The sequence below is a fragment of the Schistocerca gregaria genome, chromosome 1 (genome assembly GCF_023897955.1).
Source record: "Schistocerca gregaria isolate iqSchGreg1 chromosome 1, iqSchGreg1.2, whole genome shotgun sequence".
Taxonomy (NCBI): Eukaryota; Metazoa; Arthropoda; class Insecta; order Orthoptera; family Acrididae; genus Schistocerca; species Schistocerca gregaria.
Genome location: NC_064920.1, coordinates 272,049,343 through 272,076,721, shown reverse-complemented (window position 1 = coordinate 272,076,721; position 27,379 = coordinate 272,049,343). Strand labels below are relative to the sequence as shown.

The following is a 27,379-nucleotide window of genomic DNA, read 5'->3' as shown; positions in this document are numbered from 1 at the left end:
CAAATTCAGCTCTGAGGTTGTGAAGTCCCCCAGTTTTAAGGTAGCATCGCCACCCCTCGTCCAGCTGTGCAACAAGGCATCAAAAACTCGTCTCAATGGGCAAAGCCATCAGCTACACAACTGGCAGGCTGGAAAGGACAGAAGGAGTACTCCTGTGAAGACTTCCTACATCCCTCCAGCCAACCAACACCTGAGTCTTACTCTGTTAACAAGAAAGGCTTGAAGATGTCAAACAAAGGCAAACAATCTAATCCTTCGCTGACTCGAAGATCCTCTTTGATGGTGTCACCATGTGATACCTCCGCCTGCCCAGCCTCTGTGTTGCCGGAGCACACCACCAACTGTTTTTCTGTGTTGGACTTCACAGAGCAACAGCACAAGAAAGCCGATGCTTCTGTGGAGCTCGTGGAGCAGATCTTCGTACCTCTATGCCCTGTAGCAGCGAGTCTTCGCAGGCTGGCACTTGGCAGCTGCCGAGGTGACATCTCTTCATTTTTTCCTCATCATGACTCTCCTCCAATGGACAGTTTGCGGCCTTCAGGAAACAAAATTGCATCCTCAAGACCGCTTTGAACTTTTGCATTTCTTCCTGCTCCATTGTGACCGTCACCATGATGTCAGCATTCCATGTCATGGTGAAGTCATGATGCTTATACAGGATGACGTTCATAGTCAGCTCATCTCCCTGACTATCCACCTTCAAGCTGTTGCAGTTCGCCTTTTCCTCCCTTACCTGATTTTTACCTTTTGTACCATTAATTCCCTACATCACTAGATGTCAGCAGGGCCGACTTCCTCCACCTTACTGGACAGATACCTCAACCATTTCTATTACCCTGTGACTTTAATGTACATCATCCCCTTTGGGATTCTCCCAGAACCTGTCAGAGAGGTGCTCTCTTGACTGACCTCCTTAATCAACTTAACCTCTTCTGCCTTAACACAGGAGTAACCACATTACTTTTCGACTCCTCGCACACCTATTCCCTTTCGGATTTTTCCTTCTGCGTTGCCCAGCTTGCCCATCATCGAGTGACCATTTGCCATGTGGTGTCAGTTTTCTGACTCCTACCACCACCTCCATGCTCACCCAAATGTCAGCTTACTAAGGCTAACTGGTGGCTTTGCTCTTCCCTGGTGACCTTTGAATAACAAGATTTCCCCACTTGTGACAACCAGGTGGAATCTGTTACAAATGTTATCCTTACCACTGCAGAACATTCCATTCCTTGCACTTCCCCGTTACCATGCTGTGTTCCAGTCCCTTGGTAGACTGAGGCAAGCCGCGATGCAATACACGTGCTGAGACGTGCTCTCTGCATTTTTCACCGTCATCTTACGATGGAAAACTGAATTCTTTATAAACAGATGTGTGCACAGTGTTGTCACGTTCTTTGGGATAGTGAAAAAAGCTAACTGGATTTCATTCACTAGTTGTTTTAACAGTTCCACCCCTTTGTCTGTCGTGTGGGCCAACCTCCGACTGCTCTCTGGGACCAATATCCATTCCCCAATTTCTGGTCTGACAGTAGCATACGATGTCATTGTGGACCCTACTACTATCTCCAATACCTTGGGCTGCCATTTTGCAGAAATTTTGAGCTCTTCCCCCTATCATCCTGCCTTCCTCCAGTGGAAATGAGTGGAGGCAACTCGGGCGATACCCATCTCTTCTCAAAATCATGAGTGCTACAATGCCACCTTTACTAAGAGGAAGCTAGGTCATGTTCTCAGTTCATCCTGAACCTCTGCCTAAGGGCTAGATGCTGTCCACACACAGATGTTGCAGCAGCTTTCTCTTGTGGGCAAGCTCTTTCTGCTTAATATATACAACTGCATCTGGGCAGAGGGCATGTTTCCTGGACACTGGCGTGGAGCCCCTGTCGCTCCCATACATAAGCCTGGTAAGGACAGACACCGTCCTTCCAGCTGCCACCCCATGGAAACTTCCACATGGGAAAAATATATTAAAAACAAAGATTCCAAGACTTACCAAGCGGGAAAGCGCCAGCAGACAGGTACAATATATAAAACACACAAACAAACACACACAGAATTTCTAGCTTTTGCAACCAACGGTTGCTTCTTCAGGAAAGAGGGAAGGAGAGGGAAAGACGAAAGGATGTGGGTTTTAAGGGAGAGGGTAAGGAGTCATTCCAATCCCGGGAGCGGAAAGACTTCCCTTAGGGGGAAAAAAGGACAGGTGTACACTCGCACACACACACATATCCATCCGCACATACACAGACACAAGCAGACATTTGTAAAGGCAACTGTCAATACTTTTTCCCAAATGGAAGTTTCTTTCTATTTCCAGCTGTGTTTGCAAGGTGTTGGAATGTATGACTCGTGCCCAGTTGGTATGGCAGCTCAAGTCTTCCAGTTTACTATCCACTGCACAGTGTGGGCTTTGAGGATGCCATTCTGCAGTTGACCACCTCATTACCTTGCCCACCCATGTTATGAATGGATTTGGAAATCCCAAACTGTGGCTGTGATCTTTAATTTGGAGATGGTCTACGGCACCTGCTGGAGAACCAGTATCCTCTGTACTCTCTACATGTGGGGCTTCCTTGGCCGCCTGCCCCATTTCCTTGAGGAATTTTTAAAAGACAGAGTTCTCAAGATGCATATGGGTTCTTCCCTGTCAGACACTTTTACCCAGGAAAACAGTGTGCCTCAGGGTTCTGTCCTGAGTGTTGTCCTCTTTGCTATCGCCATGAACCCTACAATGGCTTGTCTTCCACTTGGTGTCTTTGGCTCCCTTTTCGTTGACAATTTTGTCATGTGTTGCAGTTCTCCATGGATCTGTCTCATTGAGCGGAATCTTCAGTAATGTCTCGATCATCTTTACTCATGGAGCATTGACACTTGCTTTAGTTTTCCCATTAGAAAACCATTTGTATGAATTTCTGGTGGCGCAGTTGGTTTCTCCCACCATCTTTATATCTTGGGCGTGTTGCTCTTCCGTTCGTTGAAACTACGGAATTCCTGGGGCTCGTACTCGATAGAAAATTCTCTTGGTTATCACACATGTCTTACCTGCCTCCCCCCCCCCCCCCCCCCCCACTCCACTGCATGCGGGTCTCAGTGTCCTACATGTCCTTGATGGTAGTTCCTGGGGTGCAGACAAATGTATTCCCAAATAGGATAAGAAGCTTTGGCCATTATTTATGCTCTGCAGAAGTTTTGAGTTTTTCTCTGTGGATCCAAATTTCATCTTGTTACGAACCACAGACCACTTGTTTCCTTGTTTCATCCATCGACGTCGCTTCCCGACAAGGCTGCACACCACCTCCAGCGTTTGGCTCTTTACTTGTCTCGTTTCAATTATGAGATTCATTTCCGGTCGACGGCTCAACATGCAAATGCTGATGCATTGTCTCGCCTTCCCATGGGTCCTGATCTGGCATTCGATAGGGACAAACTTTTGTGTTTCCACCTGGATGTTGCCGAGCAGTGGCTTGTGGACAGGTTCCCTATCACCAGGGACCGGCTGATGGCTGCTACGGGTTCTGACTCTACCCTCTCCCGGGTTTTACACTGTATTCAGAAGGGTTGGCCAGATCGTCCGTCCGCTAAGACTTCTGATCCTTTGTGGAACTACTACGCTTTGCGTTACTGCCTCTCGGCTAGGGATGGTGTTATCCTCCTTTCCGCCGAAAATGTTATGTTACCTGCGTCTTTGCGTGCTTCGGTCTTGCGCCTCCTTCACCAAGGGCACTGGGGTGCGTCTCGCACAAAATCTCTGGCGCACTGTCATGTGTACTGCCCGGCATCGGCTCTGAAATCGCACACATGGTCACTGCCTGCGGCCCTTGTGCGTCATTGGCTGCCGCCCCAAAGTCATCTTTGTCACCGTGGCCTTCGCCTGAGAAGCCCTGGGAGCGTATTCATGTTGACTTCATGGAACCTTTTTTAGGTACTTATTGGCTTCTCGTTATTGACGCCTACTCTAACTTTCCTTTCATTTTCTGTTGCACGTCGCCTACCACTGCGGCGGCCACCAATGCTGTAGCTCGCATTTTCTCTTTGGAAGGCCTTACCTCTACTCATGTTACTGATAATGGTCCGCAATTTGCCTCTTCCGATTTTGCGGATTTTGGTGGGCGTCATGCATGTCACGGCCCCTCCATTCCATCCACAGTCAAATGGTGAGGCTGAATGACTGGTCCGCACATTTAAGGCTCAGATGAGGAAACTCCTGACTTCTTCTGCTGCTTATGATGCGCTTCTCCAATTTATGGCTTCTTAGCGTTTCACCCCCATGGGCGACCACAGCCCGGCTGAGCCCCACACGCTACTTCATCTTCTGCGGCATTCCAACTCATGGCCGTGGGTGCCTTCACTTGGCCAGTTCACCGCCAACGACCTTGTATGGGTACGGGGATATGGCAGGCAGCCAAAAGGGACTCCTGGCTGCATCTTACAACCGGACTTGCCGCAACGGGCAGATTGGTCCACGGGGCCCCAACAGATTCGACCCCCAAGCCTCATGTCATCTCAATCCGTTATCATTGGGGACACTTCCGTCCGTACGGGAAGCCTCCTCCTCGAGACTTTACGGCCAATCAAACAACACCTATGGACGTTAGCAATCTACAGGCCACCTCCATCAAGACCTGTGCAAAAAATTCAAAGGGGGGGGGGGGGGGAAGTGTTGTGACTCACCGATCTTTCAAAGTGCTGCCGTGCAGTTACACGCGTCCTCTAAATGCGGCACTGTCTGCCAGCCATGCAGCAGCAGCGCCACCTAAGCGGCCAGCCAGCCAGCGACCGCTAGACTTGGACTCAGTTATGATTTGACTGTTAAAGTGTACACACGTCTTACTCTGTTTACTTGGTCTGTGACTTTCATGTATTGCGTCTTCCTTGAAATAATTTTGTTCAACTTGAAGTTATAACAGTACCCTGGTCTAATGATGCCATAAAGTAGAGATACAATCATCATATAATGAGAAACTAAGCTGAAGTAGACCAACTAATCATCATATATACCACCCACCATCTCTGTCCCACATTTAAGTTCTGTGTCAACACACACAGAATTATTGAAAATTCTGTGATACATTGTGCAAGATAATGACATATTTCTTTAAACTTAATTATTTTTAACTCATATTTTATGTCTTTAAATGGATAACTTACAAATATACATTGTATTAACTATGTTAAATAACATGTATCATGTCAGTGTGACATGTAAATGGTTTAAGAAGATTTAACTGATGCACTAAACACTACACTATATCTTTTTCTGCTTTGGTGTTCCTTTAATTAATATTTCACTGCAAGCAACTGTGCTTCTAGGCCATTCTCAACTAGCAAAAATCATTTCTGCAGTCCTCTGAAATAGTTTCATTTTGATAATCATTTACTTTTTTCCTTTTTTGTGTGTGTTCTGGCAGCTTGTTCTGTGAAGAGTTCACCAGCTGTGGTATTCATGTGCAAGTAATTGTTATAACTGAAAATTTAATTAAAAAATTTCAAATTATATGATTGAATCCAGGACAAACACTGAATTTCAGGAGGAGATGTGATAGTTTATTCAGCTTAGCCCTATCTATTTTGCCTCTCAGTAGCCACATGAAATGGTGCTTTTACAAATGCAATGTGATACAGTCACGTAATACTGTATGTTTGGATCTACCCAAATGTAAGTACTGCAGATTCAGAGTAGTTTTCAATTTTATACTTTCTCTTGCAGAATACACCCTCAGAGGATAGATATGGCTCAACAGGTGTATCAGATGGTGCAAAGAAAGGCCTTACGGTGCTTTCAACTGCGATTTTTATTGCTGGGGAAATGGCTGGCAGTGGAGTCTTAGCATTGCCAAGAGCTGTTGTGGATTCAGGTATGTTTTGATCCATGCATGTATCACAATAAACTTATTGCATTCTCAGCAATGCTGTGCTTAATGTGCATGAGGGTAGACTCACCAAGTAGAAGCAGTGATTCTGTTTGATGAATCATGATCCATCCTGATATACCTACTACAAGGGTCACTAAAATGAAAATGAGACAGATGGAAAAAAAGTAAATAAACTGTTGATTATTTTGAAAGTACAGTAGAGTGTCGATTATCCGAAGTAATTGGGGGACATGGGTGTTCGGAAAACTGGTTTGTTCGGATAATCGAACTGTACATGCTTATTTGCCAAAAAGAAGTTCTGTACAGTAAATTTATTCGTAAAAACAGGCATCTCTTTTAGTATTACAAAGTAACATACAAAGGCAACTTCAGTAGTAATATGTAGTATGTGGCACAGTTTATTAAACAAAAATATATACATATTACATATGCATTTTGTATGAACAATAAACACAGTATACAAAATTAAAATTGGATAAAGTGGTTGCAGATTCACATTCTTCTAACCTTTTAATGATCCAGAGACAATTTCTGTGTGGTGCGAAAAGTGACAATTGGCACTCAACAAAGAAAAGTGCGAGGTCATCCACATGAGTACTAAAAGAAATTCGATAAATTTTGGGTATACAATAAATCGCACAAATCTAAGGGCTGTCAATTCGACTAAAAACGTAGGGATTACAATTATGAGCCACTTAAATTGGAAAGGCCGCATAGTTAGCATTGTGGGGAAAGCGAAACAAAGACTGTGCTTTGTTGGCAGAACACTTAGAAGATGTGCCAGAGCCACTAAAGAGACAGCCTACATTACACTTGTCCATCCTCTGCTGGAATATTGCTGCACGGTATGGGGTCTTTACCAGGTAGGATTGACGGCGGACATCAAAAAAGTGCAAAGGAGGGTAGCTCACTTCGTGTTATCGCACAATAGGGGTAAGAGTGTCACTGATATGAAACGCGAGTTGAGGTGGCAGTCACTGAAACAAAGGCGGTTTTCTTTGTGGCAAGATCTATTTACGAAATTTCAATCACCAACTTTCTCTTCTGAATGCATGAATATTTTGTTGACATCCACCTATGTAGGGAGAAGTGATTATCATAATAAAATAAGAGAAATAAGAACTTGAACAGAAAGATTTAGGTGTTCCTTGTTTCCACACGCCATTTTGGAGTGGAATGGTAGAGAAGTAGTATGAAAATAGTTCGATGAATCCTCTTCCAGGCACTTAAGTGTGAATTACAGAGTAACCATGTAGGTGTTAAAGTGCATCAAGGAAGGCCAAGAATCTGTGGAAGATGACAGACATTCTGGTCAACTGTCAGCATGCACAAAACCAGAAATGATCGTGAAAGTTCGTGACATGGTTCCCAAAGACCGTAGGCAGATAATTCATGATGTATGAAACAGACTTGGGTTGTAGAACCATCTGTGTCAACAAATTCTAGCCGATGCACTGAACGTGAGATGAATTGCATAAAGATTGTCTCTTGTTTCCTCACCATCAGTTGATGAAACTTCAGGGTTCATACATTCAGTGAGCTGCAAGAAACATTTCAAAGGTGCCCACAATTCTTATCCAGAGTAATAACCACTGATGAATCTTGGGTTTTACGGTTACGACCCAGAAACAAAGCTGCAATAATCACATTGGAAAACACCATCTTTTCCAAGGCCAGGAAAAGTTCAGCAAGTTTGCAGCCGCATTAATTCAGTGCTGCGTTTGGGGAATAGTACATTAGGAGTTTGTAGGAGTTTGTTCCAACCGGTCAGACTGCCAGCAGGCAGTTTTACTGCAAGGTTTTGAGGTGACTGAGGGAAAACATTTGATGCAAACAGCCAGAGTTGAGGAAAAAGAAAGACTGGTTGCTGCACCATGCCAACACAACTGTGCACACCTCACACATTGTGAAAGGAAAGGATTCATGGCCAGAAGGAAAGTGGTAACAGTCTTTCATCCTCCCTACTTGTCAGACCTAGCCCGTTGTGACTTATACCTGTTCCTGGAGATGAAAATCGCATTGATAGGGTAACGTTTTGATTCTATTGAAGACATCCAAGTGGAATCGCAATGGGTTCTGAACACCCTTCAACCTGTGGACTTCCAGAAGTGCTTTCAAAAATGGAAACAAAGCTGGGATGATTGCATACGTGCCCAAGGTGGCTACTTTGAAGATAATGGAGGACATTAGGACGTAACTATAGTTTTCTGAGTTTTGCAATGAAGCTCTTGGATATTTTTGGTAGCACATCATATAAAAGTATTTGTAATGATATTTAGTAGGGAATGAAGTTGTAGATTTTCTTTAAACTCGTTGTTATGTGAAGGGGCAAAAATGTGTATACACATCTTAATTTCATGTTGAAACAATGGTTCATCTCTTTGTCCAGTTTTTCTGTGTAGATGGGGGGAGAGGGGTAGGAGGGTGTGTGTGCAGAGAGGCCCAGATTTTTTATCACATTTCTATGAAGACACATAGCTATAGAAAATAATAATTATCTGTTTAAGTTCCATTATTGATAATGAACAGTCAAGGTGAAAATGATGATGACCAAAAATTAAGCTCTTGCTTTCCGTCTCGTATAGTATTAATGAATGCCATTGTTAGCCATTCCAAATCACATCGTTCTTCCCCCAGTACCAAACACAAACATATTGACTTCCTTAGACTAACTCACAACTTCACAGGCTGTCAAAACAAAGACATTACTAGCTACAGAGAGATTAATACTTGATGGATATATTGATCTGTGATAACATTTATGTAAATGACAATATTTGAGTTGTAAAGACGTTTTGTAAAACACAAAAGATTAGGTAAAATTTTTTATTACTTCCATGTTGTCAAAAATTTAAACTTTCTGTCAATGCATATGAGTGCAGTAACAAGCTCAGAGTTCAAGTACAGAAAATATAGACAAACACGGATGTTCACATAGAGGTAATGAAAGTCATGGAATAGTGATATGCAGATCTGGAGACAGTGGTAGTATCACACACACAAGATATAAAAGGGCTATGCATTAACTGAGCAATCATTTGCACACACGTGATTCACATGAAAAGATTTGCTATGTGATTATGGTGGCGTGATGGGAATTAACAGACTTTGACTGCGGAATGGTAGTTGGAGCTAGACAAAGGGGCATTCCATTTTGGAAATCATTAAGGAAAACACGGTGGCCAATGGCCTTCACTTAACGACTGAGGGTGGCCACACTTGTGTATAGTTGTCAGTGCTAACATTCATGCAGCACTGCATGAAATAACCACAGAAATAAATGTAAGACATACAATGTACATATATGTTAGGGCAGTGTGGCAAAATTTGGCATTAATGGGTTTCGATAGCAGACGACCAATGCGAGTGCATTTGCTAGCAGCCCAACATCGCCTGCCATACCTCTACTTTGTTTATGACCATATCGGTTGGATTCTAGATGACTGGAAAACTGTCGCCTGGTCAGATGAGTCCTGATTTCAATTGGTAACAGCTGATGGTAGGATTTGAGAGTGGTGCAGATCCCAAGAAACCATGGACCCAAGTTGTCAATAACGCACAGTGCAAGCTGTGACAGTGTGCTATGCCCCCAGGCCACCGTTGTTCACAATCATTTGAAAAACGTTAAGGACAATTCGTGCGAATGATTTGACCACCAAGATTGGCCTTCATGAATTCCATTGAACATTTATGGAACATAACTGAGAGGTCAATTTATACACAACATCTTGCAACAGCAACACTTTTGCAATTATGCACATCTTCAGAAACAGCATGGCTCAATATTTCAGCAGGGAGCTTGCACCAGCTTGTTGATTCCATGCCACATCAAGGTGCAGGGCCGAAGGAAGTCTGACATTATATTAAGAGATATCACATGACTTTTGTCACCCCAGTGTAATTCATAAAATGATAACAAACAATGGAAAATCCAGAATGTAACAGTATTATGAGAAGGAAAGTTGCTACTCACCATACAGCGGAGATGTTGCGCCGCAGATAAGCACAACAAAAATACCCTCACAAAGATTTCGGCCATTTAGACCTTTATCAACAGTACACACACACACACACACACACACACACACACACAAATGCCACTCACATACACAACTGCACTCTCAGGCAACTGAAACCCTGAAACCACACCAGTGTGTTGTCTCTGTTTGCTGAGACTGCAGTCGTGTGTGTGTGTGTGTGTGTGTGTGTGTGTGTGTGTGTGTGTGTGTGTGTGTGTGTGTGTGTGTTGCTGATGAAGGCCTTAATGGCTGAAAGCTTTAATTGTGAGAGCCTTTTTGGTGTGCCTATTGGCGACTCAACATCTGTGCTGTATGGTGAGTAGCAACTTTCCTTCTCGTAATATTGTTACATAAAATTATAATACAGATAGAATTTCAATTGGTTGTTGTGAAGCGTCATAATATACATGAAAACTCCTTTCCTGAACATAAGTCATGTAGATATCAAAGACACATTAACAAAACAGAGATGGTGTCATGTAGATATCAAAGACACAGTAACAAAACAGAGATGGTATCGAGAGACTATAATCACACATCTGTATCACCATCTAACACTGAACAGAAGTCACAAATGCAAAGCAGTGTTTCAGACTGCAGCAAAATGAGATGACAACAAAGGATACACATAGTGGCAAGAATTGTGAAAAGTTACTGAAATACCACTGTGCACTAAACACATCAGTAACACTCATGTATGTGAGTAGTGGTGCATATATACACTCCTGGAAATTGAAATAAGAACACCGTGAATTCATTGTCCCAGGAAGGGGAAACTTTATTGACACATTCCTAGGGTCAGATACATCACATGATCACACTGACAGAACCACAGGCACATAGACACAGGCAACAGAGCATGCACAATGTCGGCACTGGTACAGTGTATATCCACCTTTCGCAGCAATGCAGGCTGCTATTCTCCCATGGAGACGATCGTAGAGACGCTGGATGTAGTCCTGTGGAACGGCTTGCCATGCCATTTCCACCTGGCGCCTCAGTTGGACCAGCGTTCGTGCTGGGCGTGCAGACCGCGTGAGACGACGCTTCATCCAGTCCCAAACATGCTCAATGGGGGACAGATCCAGAGATCTTGCTGGCCAGGGTAGTTGACTTACACCTTTTAGAGCACGTTGGGTGGCACGGGATACATGCGGACGTGCATTGTCCTGTTGGAACAGCAAGTTCCCTTGTCGGTCTAGGAATGGTAGAACGATGGGTTCGATGACGGTTTGGATGTACCGTGCACTATTCAGTGTCCCCTCGACGATCACCAGAGGTGTACGGCCAGTGTAGGAGATCGCTCCCCACACCATGATGCCGGGTGTTGGCCCTGTGTGCCTCGGTCGTATGCAGTCCTGATTGTGGCGCTCACCTGCACGGCACCAAACACGCATACTACTATCATTGGTACCAAGGCAGAAGCGACTCTCATTGCTGAAGACGACACGTCTCCATTCGTTCCTCCATTCACACCTGTCGCGACACCACTGGTGGGCTGCACGATGTTGGGGCGTGAGCGGAAGACGGCCTAACGGTGTGCGGGACCGTAGCCCAGCTTCATGGAGACGGTTGCGAATGGTCCTCGCCAATACCCCAGGAGCAACAGTGTCCCTAATTTTCTGGGAAGTGGCGGTGCGGTCCCCTACGGCACTGCGTAGGATCCCACGGTCTTGGCGTGCATCCGTGCGTCGCTGCGGTCCGGTCCCAGGTCGACAGGCACGTGCACCTTCCGCCGACCACTGGTGACAACATCGATGTACTGTGGAGAACTCACGCCCCATGTGTTGAGCAATTCGGCGGTACGTCCACCCGGCCTCCCGCATGCCCACTATATGCCCTCGCTCAAAGTCCGTCAACTGCACATAAGGTTCACGTCCACGCTGTCACGGCATGCTACCAGTGTTAAAGACTGCGATGGAGCTCCGTATGCCACGGCAAACTGGCTGACACTGACGGCGGCGGTGCACAAATGCTGCGCAGCTAGCGCCATTTGACGGCCAACACCGCGGTTCCTGGTGTGTCCGCTGTGCCGTGCGTGTGATCATTGCTTGTACAGCCCTCTCGCAGTGTCCGGAGCAAGTATGGTGGGTCTGACACACCGGTGTCAATGTGTTCTTTTTTCCATTTCCAGGAGTGTACTTGTCATTGGCAATCAGGGTTGCCAAGAAATCTGGAGTTAACTCATCAATAGTGCTCAAGGGAAGTCCAAATCATCTGCTTAAACTTTTCAACATCACCTAGGAACTGGAAGTGTGTGATGAGTTAACTCATCAACAGCAGTCAAAAAGTTTAATTTTGTTAGTTCTGAAACTGAATCTTCAGAATCTAATATAAAAAAGGAATGAACTGACATGTTATAGGAAGGTAGTAAAGTGAGATGAAATGGCTTATAGCCACAGTCAATTGTATTTAGAGCTAGTATGTGGATCAGTTGACTGACAAGTATGTGGGAGTTTCTGAGTACTATGCGGCCTTTGGTTATCTCCAGTGTTATCACAGGAGGTGACAAGCAAGTCCAATGCCAGTTCATGTCAGTGGAGAAGGCATTATTTTGACCAGAACAAACGCTGCAATCAGATTCTGGGCTAACAGCTAGTGTGCTCCCAAACAGTATTTTTAAATAAAAGTAAAAATGACCACACCATTTGAGAAAAATGAACAAATTACCTTCCTTTACCTTCCTCATTGAGTATTGTACTGTTTGCAGGCCACATGGAGCAGGATTTGTGTGAGAATACTTATGCATGTAAAGGCACTGGTGCAACAGCTTTATACGTCCACTTTTGGCCAAAAATGACATTTTACTTTCATTATGTAGTTTGAAAATTGCTCCATCATGTGGTACAAGAATGAAACTGTCCATAGGACCAATTCAGAATAACATAGGGAATGGACTTGTTAACATCATGTGTTTGGAGCATGAACTGGATATTTTCAGAGCTTGTTCTGTTATTGCGCCAAACACTAGTCAAATACATCCAAGTAGTTCACTGTGGCTGATGTTACACAGGGTTTATTTTTAGATTTCTTGTTCCACCTAAGAAAGCTACTGCAGTCTAACATTAAGAGTGCAGATAATAAAAAGTTTACTGTTTCAAAGTGCAGGTTCTTTGAGTACTACATTGCACACAAGCACGTAGTTTGCTGTAGTACGCCATTATCACAACTTACTTATCATACTTTGATCATTCAGAAAGCCTCAACTACAGTGGCATTTCCTGAGCATGCCTATAAATATGTGTCAGCATCAGACATGGAATTTTATAATAAGATGGCCTGTGACAGGATTGTTACAGATGGTGTATACATTTCATCAGAAGCAGAAGCATAGGGAATATCTTATTAACCCTCCACACCTACAACTTTTATTAGGGCATCCATTTTAAAAATAATTGTCAGGCTCATCATATTCAGTAACCTGTAAATTGCTGGTACTTGTTGTTTTTCTTTTAGTTACTTGTTTATTTATGGACACCAGAATCATAAAGGAAAGTTGCATGGTGCAAGAGCAAGAAAAGTCTATTTTTAGAACAGAAGTCATTAAATGCTGTCGTAAATCTTCATTTGGATATATAATAAGTTATTAGGATGTGTTGGTGGATTAATTAAAGACTGTGAAAAGTCAAGACTCATTAATAAAGTTTTCAAATTTCTTGACAGTTTTTTGGGTTTACTAAAAAATATGTAAACATGATTTATGTGGTTATTGTAATCATGCAGCATGAGTGGTTAGAGGTAGTGTTGTAAAATTTCTGGGAATTTAAAATTGAAGAAATATTCCCAGGGAACATTACTGGCAGTATTCCCAAAATTCATTAAGTAGCAACATAGCTCAAAAAATTGTTAATTAATAGTTAAAACTGGTAATTATATGGTTAAATCAAACTCAGAAACTGAAATATATTTAAGGTAAAATTATAATTAAATAAAATTCCTGGGAATTTATAATTTTAAAAATGAAATCGCTCAAATTAATAGGTCAATGTGAATAAAAAATCAGAAAAAAACAGAATGTGTGTATGTGCGGATGGATATGTGTGTGTGTGCGCGAGTGTACACCTGTCCTTTTTTCCCCCTAAGGGAAGTCTTTCCGCTCCCGGGATTGGAATGACTCCTTACCCTCTCCCTTAAAACCCACATCCTTTCGTGTTTCCCTCTCCTTCCCTCTTTCCTGAAGAAGCAACCATCGGTTGCGAAAGCTAGTAATTCTGTGTGTGTGTTTTGTTCATTGTGCCTGTCTGCCGGCGCTTTCCCGCTTGGTAAGTCTTGGAATCTTTGTTTTTAATTATTTTTCCCATGTGGAAGTTTCTTTCTATTTTATTTACGTTATACTTTTTGTTAGAAATAAATTCATTTCTTTGTTTTCAATGTTTTAAATATCAAACAATTAGCCTTAGAACTGCAAAGTGTCGAAATTTACGACACTTATGTTTTCTAGAACTGCCAATGTCGAAATAATCAACCTTTAGAAAAACTGAGTTTATAATATTGATATTCCATCTAGCGAGTAACTAAAGTTACTAAAATGCACAGGGAAGTTTATTTATTTAATTTGTTAAGTTTTCTGTCAATGTTAGAGGTACTTTAGGCTATAAAGTTTATTTTAAAATCATGCGAATTTTGTAAACATTAGTCATTGAAAACGGCATTTAGTAGAAAAATTATGCGATAAACCAGCCAATATTTATGATTTACTGGAAAATACAAGTGATTTTATCAACAGAGTACATGGTAAAATATTAAGTAATGATTCTGAAAGTGAAAGTAATAGCAATATTTCAGAAAACAAATTTATAAATCATTATTCACTGCAGGAAATGAGGAGTCTTTGAATTCTGAAAGTGAAACACCTCTAATCATTCGTTTGAAAAAATTAAAAAATACTACAGGTGACAGCCTGTTGAGAATTCTGCCTCCACAGAAATATTTTGTAAGTTTAGATTTCATTCAGAGAAATGTGGGGTTTCAACTTGCCTAAAAATAGGAGGCCTCATAAATATTTTAAATTATTTTTTCCATCAGACATAGTAAATGATGTTTTGCATGGAATTTGCAAGGAAATTGATGCATGGAATGCTAAATCATGAATTAAAATGTATGAATTTACTTAGTTAACCTAGTTTTAAGGTTCTTTAACTGGTAATAAGCGTTGAACCATTCAAAATCCAAAAATTTTCATAAATTCTCAATTTTTGGGAATCTTCCCTGGCTAAAGAAATATTCCCAACAATATTCCTATTTTATAAGTTCTCACTGACTGGGAATATACCCGGCCCACACCACTAGTTAGAGGTAAGTAGTTGGAATCAATAGGTACTTCAAATCGAAAAGCCAGTGGTAGGGTTCCCAGTCACTCCTGGAATTTATTTTTTCATCAGTTATCACTTCATTTACTTCTGGCAGTAATATATTAATGTGAAAAATGCTAATTTTCACTGTGTAACTGGGTAACCCACTTATAAGGCAGCAAAGGCATACCAGATGCAATGGGGCCATTCCTAGTAAAGCAGTGCAGTGCTCAGACCATCAGGATGAGGAAGCTTTACTTTATTACACTGCCTGACGAAAAACATGAAGTCCCCAGTAAAAGAGGAGAAATTTTATTTAATAAAATTGCAGCCAAATAGCCATATACAGATACTTTGCTTAAAATTTTACATTTTTGCATATTCATTTATATATTTGTCATGATAATTTTTGTTTTTGCAAATTAGATGATGAAAGCCGTGAACAGATAATCTAGTTACGACATGTCGCAGTGCAAGGTTTGGTGCTGTCCATGAGTGGTTCGTCATTGCTTCGGTGCCATAGAACTCCGGCCATACTTTATCTCATTGATCCTCTATGACCTTCAGATGATTTCTGGAAGCCATGGTGTGTGGCGTCATGTATCGAAGTTTGATGTCTTCGATTAGAAATGTGTCTCGCTAGCAGGTACACTAGTCTAGATCTTGTTGTCTTTGAGAGACCTAGTGCTCTTTTTAGATAAGTTGATTTTACCTTTTCTAGTGTTTCTAGATTTTTTTTTTTTTCTGTCAGGTAGTCCCATATAACCTCCATTCCGTAGGCCAGGATTGGCAATATTTTGCATTGAATAATTTCATGGCCGTTTCTAGACTGAGTAGCCGGATGTTTTTGATGCTATTATTGCTTGAGCTGCACATTCTGTTGTATGTTTTTTGAAGCATTTGGCTGTTGGTTCCACTGTCACCCGTAGGTATTTAAAGTCTGATGAGATTTTTATTTTTTGTGCTCTGATGTTGATTTCCGCATTCTTGGGTGTTTTGCCCCCCTTTCTGAAAATCACCATTTTAGTCTTTGAAATGAAGCATAATGGCTTGGGAAGGTTTGTGAAGTTATTCCAGTGATCACAAAACTGAATCAAATTTACAAAGAACTTGGCAATACGAGTTCATTTATCAGTATGAAGTTGCACCTCCTCTAGTCTGGATGCATGTTACTGATTTGGCTGGCAGCTACTTTTTATCCTCCCCTAAGGATGCTTGTATACTGACACCAGGACAGAGTTGACGCCCATGCTGATCCCAAACGTTCTGTCAAGGACAGATCTGGGAATCTTGGTAGTCACAGGAGTACATAAACATCATGAATGAAGTTCACAGAGCCATGGGATGTGTGCCAACTACCACTATCTTGTTGAAAAATGACATCACAACAGTTTCGCATGAGATTATTATTCCCAAGTCCAGGTGCTGCTAATCCCAGTCCAATGGTGTGAGATGCCACAGAATATCGCAGAAAGTCCGTTACTTGTAATGGAATGGCAGGTGCTACTGTGAAGGGATTACAATGTGCTAGGTGCACAATATGGCCATCCTCCATTGTGCTGGTCAGAAGGAACCCTGATAACAAGTAATCCACATGTTTGCATGCTCTGGACCATTCTCTCATCCAAATGCCCACAAATCTGTATATTGCAAGGTTCAACCAGGTGGCCAAATGGAGGCCCACAACAAGACTCCTCTCAAACTCTGTCAGGTGCTGTCATATTACTTGTCAAGGTATTGCAACTGTCATCATTTATATACCCACCAGTGTGTGTGTGTGTGTGTGTGTGTGTGTGTGTGTGTGTGTGTAATGTCTTCTGTTTGCTTGACCTTTTTGTCAGGCATTGTACATCAAAGTAAAGATCAGACATATAGCACTTGTTTCAAAAAGTCTAATTTTTTAATGATTTTTTTTTATTTGTGGAAATGTAGATTGCATGTGAATCATTACAAGTTTAATAACAGTAAAACATTTTCTTTAATGCAGTTGGCCAGAACAAATAATTTTTTCTTGCTCCTTTGAAAAACAGGTATTTCATTGTACTTGATTTATTTTTTGTGCTTGTTACATCGAAACTAACAATATTACTGCTACTTAAAATTAAGTTGAAATCATCAAACCATTTTATACTTTCCAACAGCGTCAGCCTCTTAGAAAACATAATCTGCTTATATCCTTTTAACAACAAAGCTAGTTTTATACATAATTTGTTGCTGTGAATTTCTACATTTATTCTCTTGCGATCAAAAGATAACAATGGATTTTAAACAATTTTCCCATTGAAACAAACACAAATATGATACTTACTGAATATTTTTGTATTAAAATGTATCAAAAACTACTGATGAAAATAGAAGGCAGTCAGCTTGATCCACTTATTTAAACATTCCATGCTTTTTGTCAGATGGGAGCAAGTCAGTCTCTCCATGTAAAATGATGCAGAATGTACGGCACTGGTAGGACTACTGTCTGACTGGCACCAACAGTAATGAAAATAACTATATATGAACTAAAAAGCAAGTAACTGAAAATATTCAGCCATCAGTATTCAATCAATAACATGCTTATTTTCATGAATCTGTGTTCTTTGGTTTGCAATCTTTTCTACTCATTCTTTCTTTCTTATTCTCTGTCAGTAGCGACCAAGATATTGAAAGGAATCTTGTTTGTGGATAGTAATTTGTTTATGCAATATCCACATTTTGCAAGTAATTTTCATATTAAATTACTTGTTATTTAAAACTGCATGTCTTCGTTTTAGGATGGATTGGGCCTATACTTGTCATAATATTCTGCATTAATTCTGCATATGGTGGTGCTCGCCTTGGAGATTGTTGGGCAATTTTAGAAGAAAGGTATCCAGAATACAGAACACCTGTCAGGAATCCCTATGCTACTATTGCTTACAGAGCTGTTGGCCGGAAGACAAGGTTTGTATATTTCCTTCACATAGGAAAGCATCAGATATTCGTTGAAGGAGAACCACTATTATTACTTGTAACTGAGTGGCACATTTCCACTACGGAACATGATTTACCCTGTCAATCTTGACTGCTGCATGTGACCCTTCAGAAAGCTCTGTTTAAATACTAAGATGCCATGTCATGGATCATTCTTAAGTCTGGAAAAAAAGAAACAAATGCAGACATACTGGGAAAATTCACTGTATGTAAACCATGTACTGTAATTCCTTTGCTCTTACTACAGATATGTCTATCTGGGATCTGTTTATAGAAAAATCAACACTTAATTTGATACTGGGAAGAAAGTTTCATATTACAACAGTATAAATACATGAATCCAAATTTACATAGAAAATGGATAAATATTGTTTTCTTTGGCACTGACATTACATCACACATTTGATTTGTAAATACTACTTATGATAGTGATATAAAATTTCATTAACTGCATTCTAGAGCAGCCACTGAACCGTGTGTTTGTTGATCTTCACTGCCTGAAGGCTATTCAGCTGAATATGTATTTCACATCAATAATCTCACTTGGAAGTCTATAAACCAACAAAAACACTAATGTGATCTCTCACGTTATTTTGGCATGACTGATTAATGGTGTACTTCTGGGTGTTGTGCTAAGTTGTTTTTTCATTTTATGCACACTACTTCGAAGACCAATACAGCTGTCTTCTTCAGGTGCTATGAGTTTTGCTGTTATGTGTACTTGGTACCTGAAGTCCTACCAGTTGGAGCCAGGCAGCAGATACACATAACAGCAAAACTCATAGCACCTGAAGAAGACAGCTATATTGGTCTTCAAAATATTATGCACAAAATGGAAACACCTTAACCATGACAAAATATTTGCATTTAAGTAAATTTGAAGACTGTATAACATGAAATCATTTTGATGTAATGTTGTCTGACTGATTTGAAGTGTGTGACTGTAAATGTGCATTTAAAATACCCAAAGACAGTGGATTAATCCTATGAAAGTAGTTGCATTATTAATAAGATATACCATATCAGGGATAGAATTTTACTTACTACATTTGTGATTTGGCCGTAAATATAATTATATTCCAAACTGAAAATCAAATAGAAAACTTACTATTATTTTTAACAGTAAAGAAAAAATTAATTTCAGCTTGCTGGTGTCAGGATGCATACAGTTCACCCTTTTTTGGTGCTGGTACAGTATACTTGTTACTTGCATCACAAATGGTGCAGGAACTTCTGGAAGATTTTGTAACAAGAGTAAACTTCTGTGTCTGGTTCCTGGTTATTTGCATCATACTAACTCCAGCAATGTGGTTGGAATCGCCAAAAGATTTTAGGTAAGATCATTACATCTTGCTGTTGTGGTCTTAAGTGCAACGACTGGTTTCATGCATCAGGTCTATCCTGTGTAAGCCTCGTCATTGCTTTGTAGATATTGTAACCTACATCCACTTGAACCTGTCTACTGTAGTTAAGCCTTGGCCTTCCTCTACAATAATTATCCTCAAGCTTCCCTCCATAATCAAATAATTTTTTTTTAATATAATCCATTATGGAGTCGAGGTAGCAGTTGTCGTTTTCTGTTATTACTGTTAGCATTCAACCGCGATTCTTATACATATATTTTAACAACGCGTTTCAAGAGGCAATGCTCTCATCATCAGGTTGTAAAGTCTATGTCATAAAATTAAATGGACTAAAAAGACGAAATACCATCACAAATAGTTGGGAAGTCCATAGAGTAAAACAGAATTAAAAGTATATTGGACTGTGGGTCCTCGTCTTACTTTGAAGTTGTTGACAAAAGTCGATGGCCATCCCACAGTTACCAAATATGCTGTTGCTCTGCGCCAGCTCGGGAGCTGTTGTGGACTGACGTGCCTAGGTGTTGTTGCGTGGTTACAGCCGTGTGCTTGACGGTAACGCTATGCTATAGGGCGCCTATTTCCTTATTGCATGGGTCTGCCATCGTTAGCCTCTCACAACTCTGTCAGTGACATGCTAAGAGTTTAAAGTCGCATACCTGCCCTAAAATAAATCTAAAAACCCGCTAAAAAGTCTCACTTCTTTAAAATTATCTTGTGCATTTAGAATATTGCTTTGTTTCTTTTCATGGATAGCTATGTTGAATTCCTCTAGTAAATCAAGTTTCCTCCCATTCTTTTCTACATGCAATATTTCTACGTTGTCTTCTATGCTATTAAGGGGATGGCCTGTTTCATATATATGGTTCGCAACAGCTGATTTGTCATAATTTCATTACCTGAATGCATCTTTATGTTCTTTATACCGGATCGCGAATGATCTTCCGGTCTGCCCTATATATTTTGCATCACAAGTTCTGCACTGAAGCTTATAAACTCCCGATCTTTCAAACTTAATTCTCTTCTTGCCAATATCGTGCTTAAGGCTATACCTCACTAGGTTATTAGTCTGAAAAGCTATTTTGACATCGTATGGCTTAAAAATATTTGCTATCTTTTTGTGAGACTGTTCCGTAGTGTGGCATCGTGATAATTATCACTTTCTCTCCATCCGCAGGCTTAAGAAGAAGCTGCTTTCCGTAGTCTCGTGCATAGAGCAGTCAATATACCTATGAGTGAAAAAGATAGGGAGACTGAAATTAATACCGTTAAGAGAATAGCGATGAATAATGGTTACAGAATAGATATGGTTAAAAAAACTATTACGGAAAAGTAATAAGCACAAAAAGAATAAACATGATGGAGAGAAAGTGAAAATTATCACGATGTCACACTACGGAACAGTCTCACAAAAGATAGCAAATATTTTTAAGCCATACGATGTCAAAATAGCTTTTCAGACTAATAACCTAGTGAGGTATAGCCTTAAGCACGATACTGGAGAGAAGAGAAATAAGTTTGAAAGATCGGGAGTTTATAAGCTTCAGTGCAGAACTTGTGATGCAAAATATATAGGGCAGACAGGAAGATCATTCGCGATCCGGTATAAAGAACATAAAGATGCATTCTGGTAATGAAATTATGACAAATCAGCTGTTGCGAACCATATATATGAAACAGACCATCCCTTTAATAGCATAGAAGACAACATAGAAATATTCAATGTAGAAAAGAAAGGGAGGAAACTTGATTTACTAGAGGAATTCGACATAGCTATCCATGAAAAGAAACAAAGCAATATTCTAAATGCACAAGATAATTTTAAAGAAGTGAGATTTTTTAGCGGGTTTTTAGATTTATTTTAGGGCAGGTATGCGACTTTAAACTCTTAGCATGTCACTGACAGAGTTGTGAGAGGCTAACGATGGCAAACCAATGCAATAAGGAAATCAGGCGCCCAATAGCATAGCGTTACTATCAAGCACATGGCTGTAACCACGCAACAACACCTAGGCACGTCAGTCCACAACAGCTCCCGAGCTGGCACAGAGCAACAGCATATTTGGTAGCTGTGGGACTTGTGTCAACAACTTCAATGTAAGACGAGGACCCACAGTCCAATGTACTTTTAATTCTGTTTTACTCTATGGACTTCCCAACTATTTGTGATGGTATTTTGTCTTTTTAGTCCATTTAATTTTACGACATAGACTTTACAACCTGATGATGAGAGCATTGCCTCTTGAAACACGTTGTTAAAATATATGTATAAGAATCGCCGTTTAATGCTAACAGTGATAATCAAATTAAAAATTTGTTCATGTCAGCATGTGTCCTATGAAACAACTTTTAACCAAGTTTTGTTCTAAATTCATTTTCTCTATGATTCCATTCAGTACCTCTTAATAAATTATCTGATCTACTCATTTAGTCTCCAGAATTCTTCTGTAGCACCACATTTAAAAAGCTTCTGTTCTTTTCTTATCTGCACTAACATTGTCTGACTTTCACTTCCATATAAGGCTACACTCCAAGAAATACTTTCAGCAAAGACTTTCTCCTTACTCATTAATTTATTTCCAATGTTAATATATTTCCATTTTTGAGAAAAGCTTTTGTCACAGTTGACACACTATATTTTGTATCTTCTTTACATCTGCCACCATGTTTTCAAGTCCTCTGACCAACCAACAAGGTTAATGAGTCCTAGATTCTACACTCCAACTGATAGAAAGACAGATTTTTTTTTTTTTTTTTTTTTTTTTTTTTTTTTTTTCCTATCTGGTTACACCATCTCCCTGAGTAGTCTCCACTCGGAGAAGTGATTGGAGGACTATTTTATCTCCAAAACATTTTACACGAGAGGAAGGACAAAATGACATATAATTCTTGCATAAAATGATTGTTAATAGAGGAGTATCAATGGAAAAATGAAAAAGACAGAGGTATCACTAAACATTATTCTAAGCAGAACATAAGAACATGTTGTGAATTGGAAAAGATGCACCAGTTATTGTAAATTTTATCAGTTTGGTTAGAGAATATGGATTTCCCAAAGTTCTAAACACTGCCAGTAGCCAGAACCTTACTGGACAATGCTTTAACACATTATAAATCAAGTGAATCAGTTCCTTTAAAAAAAAAAAAAAAAAAAACACACACACACACACACACACGCGCGCGCGCACACGCCCGCAGAGAGACAGAGAGAGGGAGAGAGAGAGAAGAGAAGATACTGAAGGAACTGAACTGGAACACTCTTGAAGATAGACTTAAATTATCCTGAGAAAGTCTAGTAACAAAGTTTGAAAAATCAGCTTTTAATGGTGACTCTAGGAATATACTACAGCCCCAAGCTATCATCTGCACAGGGATCATGAGAATAAGATTAGAATAATTACTGCTCACAAAGGCATTCAGTCAGTCATTCTTCTGGCACCCCATACGTGAATGGAACATGAAGAAACTGTAATAACTGGTACAATGGGACATACCCTCTGTCATGCACTTCATGCTGGTTTGCAGAGTTTAGATGTAAATCTACATGCAAAAATTGTGAGGTATGGGGAATGCTGAAAGGTGGAATGGGTGGCTAAGGAGAGTGTGTGGGTGGGAAGGGAAAGAGCAGCTCCAGTACTTGCAATGCTGCACATAGGAGTCAGAGGTGGCAAATTATAGTAAAAAGATGACAATAAATAGTATGTTGAAGCAGCAGTAGTCCAAAGAGGACAGTAAGATGTGTACTCTTAGGCTTAGAGAATTTTAAAATATGCACTTGGGAGTCATGTGAAATCACTTATTGAGAGGAGGAAATGGGGGGGGGGGGGGGGTGTAGCATGAAGATAAACAAGGCTCCAGTTGCCATGATTTGTAGATTTGTAAAGCAGCTGATAAAATGCAGCATATTCTACAACTAGGTAATATGTTACTCCTGGCCACAGTGTCACGATAGCGATTATTTGCTTAGGTTCACGGTCACCACCACACAGAAAGCTATGCAGTGGTTACAGCAAATTTGGTAAAGAATATGGTGTCTTATCACATGTTCCTCTGCCTCTTTTGTTACGAAATGTGCTGATGTCCTCATGACATGACTGGAATAGTTGTTGCTGATGGATATAAGTATGAATGGACGTACCAATGGATGGGTGGGAGATGAATCATTTCAGTTGTGTATTTTACAGGTATGTGACTAAGGGTTAAAGGGCCAGAGAGGGGCAATAACTTGAGACCTCCAAAGAGTTTAGTAATTATGAATTCAACAATAGTACAGGGATAAGACTGTACCAGCTTTAGTCCATAAGTGACGAGTGTAATCAATAGAAATGCTAAATTGTTTGTAACTATCACATTGTGTACAGTTTCTTTACTAGCTGATACAGTATAATAATATTGTTTAATTTTTAGTTCCACTACAGCAGTGTCATTTGAAATTAGTTGTGAGGTACTTTTTTTTGAGAGGGTAGCATAGCAATAATTTCTTACCTGTACAGTAACTCATCATTAAATAATTCACTCTGTACATTCTAACTTGCGCTAATATATAACATTTTCCTTGCAGCAGCTGCATTGTAATAACTGCTCTTTCTTTTTCAGCATTGTAGGTGTTGGTGCTCTGCTTACCACAGCATTTGCATGTGTCTTCATCTTCTCTCAGATAGTAATAGATGGAATGGATAATAAATATCCAGTGCTCCATAAACCTCATAGTTTCCACAGGTTTTTCCTTGCATTTGGCACAATTTTGTTTTCTTTTGGTGGAGCATCAACATTTCCTACTATTCAAAATGACATGATAAATAAAAGCAAATTTTCCACGAGCATTGTGATTGGTTTTTCTGGTAAGAAAAATAATTATTTATCACACCAGAAATTTTTTATGAATGCATTTAAATGTCATTAAGTTTTATTGTGCACCTTAATGTGAGCTATACTGGCTAATTATTTTCTCTGAACATTTGGTAGAGTGGGAGGAGATTACCTTCATCCAATAGAGATTATTTTGACATGTTGCTGAGAAGTCAGAGCTTCTTTGCTGCTCTCATACCTACTATGACAGAATTATCAATTCAAATACTGGTTGGAACCCCACTGTGCTTTACTAGATGCAGTATTTTTGGCGAGGATTTTGGTGTCAGTGGTGATGAGGTCTCCAGTGATCCTTCAACTCAAAAACTGGCCCTCTTAGCCCACAGTGCAATTTAATTCAGGGGCAAGACACAGCTGTGAGTAGAGTTGTGCTCTACCAAAACTACAGTTGGATAGTTTTGGTACAGTACATAAATGATGAGGTAAATGGTAAGATTTCTGTTAGTATTGGTAGCATTGGTAGGGAAAGTAATGTTAACAGAGAAACTATGAGCCGATGGCATCTGTCTTGTTTTGCACCTAATTAGAACTGGACGTCATTCAGTGTTAGTCCATTGTGTGTTTTATATCCATACATATCCGTACAGAGTATAAATTGCATTTTATGAGTAATAAAAATTAGTTGATCATGTAGCTTATGCACTTTTATGTCACCAGTGCAGTTACTTTTGATACGAGCACAGTTCACATGCTCAAATATAAAAAATATATATGTAATTATTGTTGTCATCTTGTACTCAACAGAACTTTTTCATCATGATCAAAAGCTAAAATTCCCTCTTGTTATTGATAAATATGAAAGTTGTTACAAATAATAAAAACCTGTTTTATATAAGTTCGGCAAAGTATTGAAGCAATCAAGCAACTACTGATGCATCTGTATTTTTTTCTTTATTTTTACTGCAATGTACCTTTGGTGAATGTTATAGATCATCAGATTTTCAGATAAAACCTGAATTAAACATTGAAAATGTCAATTTTGCTTTAAATACTGTTTATTTTTTCATAACAGATGATATCGCAGTGCATGCATGTCCAAAGCTGCTATGAATTGTGAAATGATTTGGGTGAAGGTCACGGTTAAAGCAGGCTTAGACATGGTATTTGGATGTCTCTATAGGCCCCCGGGCTCAGCAGCTGTTGTGGCTCAGCACCTGAAGAATAATTTGGAAAATATTTCAAGTAGATTTCCCCACCATGTTATAGTTCTGGGTGCAGATTTTAATTTGCCTGATATAGACTGGGAGACTCAAACGTTCATAACGGGTGGCAGGGACAAAGAATCCAGTGAAATATTTTTAAGTGCTTTATCTGAAAACTACCTTGAGCAGTTAAACAGAGAACCGACTCGTAGCGATAACATATTAGACCTTCTGGTGACAAACAGACCCGAACTATTTGAAACAGTTAACGAAGAACAGGGAATCAGCGATCATAAAGCGGTTACTGCATCGATGATTTCAGCCATAAATAGAAATATTAAAAAAGGTAGGAAGATTTTTCTGTTTAGCAAAAGTGACAAAAAGCAGATTTCAGAGTACCTGACGGCTCAAAACACAAGTTTTGTCTCAAGTACAGATAGTGTTGAGGATCAGTGGACAAAGTTCAAAACCATCATAAAATATGTGTTAAATGAGTATGTGCCAAGCAAGATCGTAAGAGATGGGAAAGAGCCACCGTGGTACAACAACCGAGTTAGAAAACTGCTGCGGAAGCAAAGGGAACTTCACAGCAAACATAAACATAGCCAAAGCCTTGCAGACAAACAAAAATTACGTGAAGCGAAATGTGGTGTGAGAAGGGCTATGCGAGAGGCTTTCAATGAGTTCGAAAGTAAACTTCTGTGTACTGACTTGGCAGAAAATCCTAAGAAATTTTGGTCCTATGTCAAAGCGGTAGGTGGATCAAAACAAAATGTCCAGACACTCTGTGACCAAAATGGTACTGAAACAGAGGATGAAAGGCCGAAATACTAAATGTCTCCTTCCAAATCTGTTTCACAGAGGAAGACTGCACTGTAATTCCTTCTCTAGATTGTCGCACAGTTGACAAAATGGTAGATATTGAAATAGATGACAGAGGGATAGAAAAACAATTAAAATCGCTCAAAAGAGGAAAGGCCGCTGGTCCTGATGGGATACCAGTTCGATTTTACACAGAGTACGCGAAGGAACTTGCCCCCCCCCCCCCCCCCCCCCCCTTCTTGCAGCGGTGTACCGTAGGTCTCTAGAAGAGCGAAGCGTTCCAAAGGATTGGAAAAGGGCACAGGTCATCCCCGTTTTCAAGAAGGAACGTCGAACAGATATGCAGAACTATAGACCTATATCTCTAATGTCGATCAGTTGTAGAATTTTGGAACACGTATTATGTTCGAGCATAATGTCTTTTCTAGAGACTAGAAATCTACTCTTTAGGAATCAGCATGGGTTTCGAAAAAGACGGTCGTGTGAAACCCAGCTCGCGCTATTTGTCCATGAGACTCAGAGGGCCTTAGACACGGGTTCACAGGTAGATGCTGTGTTTCTTGACTTCCGCAAGGCGTTTGACACAGATCCCCACAGTCGTTTAATGAACAAAGTAAGAGCATACGGACTATCAGATCAATTGTGTGATTGGATTGAGGAGTTCCTAGACAACAGAACGCAGCATGTCATTCTCAATGGAGAGAAGTCTTCCGAAGTAAGAGTGATTTCAGGTGTGCCGCAGGGGAGTGTCATAGGACCGTTGCTATTCACAATATACATAAATGACCTGGTGCATGACATCGGAAGTTCACTGAGGCTTTTTGCAGATGAGGCTGTGGTGTATCGAGAGGTTGGAACAATGGAAAATTGTACTGAAATGCAGGAGGATCTGCAGCGAATTGACGCATGGTGCACGGAATGGCAATTGAATCTCAATGTAGACAAGTGTAATGTGATGCGGATACATAGAAAGATACGTCCCTTATCATTTAGCTCCAAAATAGCAGGTCAGCAACTGGAAGCAGTTAATTCCATAAATTA

The 27,379-nt window shown here is 40.3% G+C and overlaps 1 protein-coding gene across 1 annotated transcript in view; it reads left to right on the top strand.

Annotated features, from left to right (window-relative positions):
• LOC126340558 (uncharacterized) overlaps positions 1 to 27,379 on the top strand; it is a 75,100-nt gene that overhangs the window by 4,443 nt on the left and 43,278 nt on the right. Inside the window, 5 exon segments of the mRNA XM_050001699.1 lie at positions 5,708 to 5,855; positions 17,946 to 18,114; positions 19,289 to 19,322; positions 19,324 to 19,478; positions 24,102 to 24,346. Coding sequence (XP_049857656.1) covers positions 5,708 to 5,855; positions 17,946 to 18,114; positions 19,289 to 19,322; positions 19,324 to 19,478; positions 24,102 to 24,346 — 751 coding nt within the window.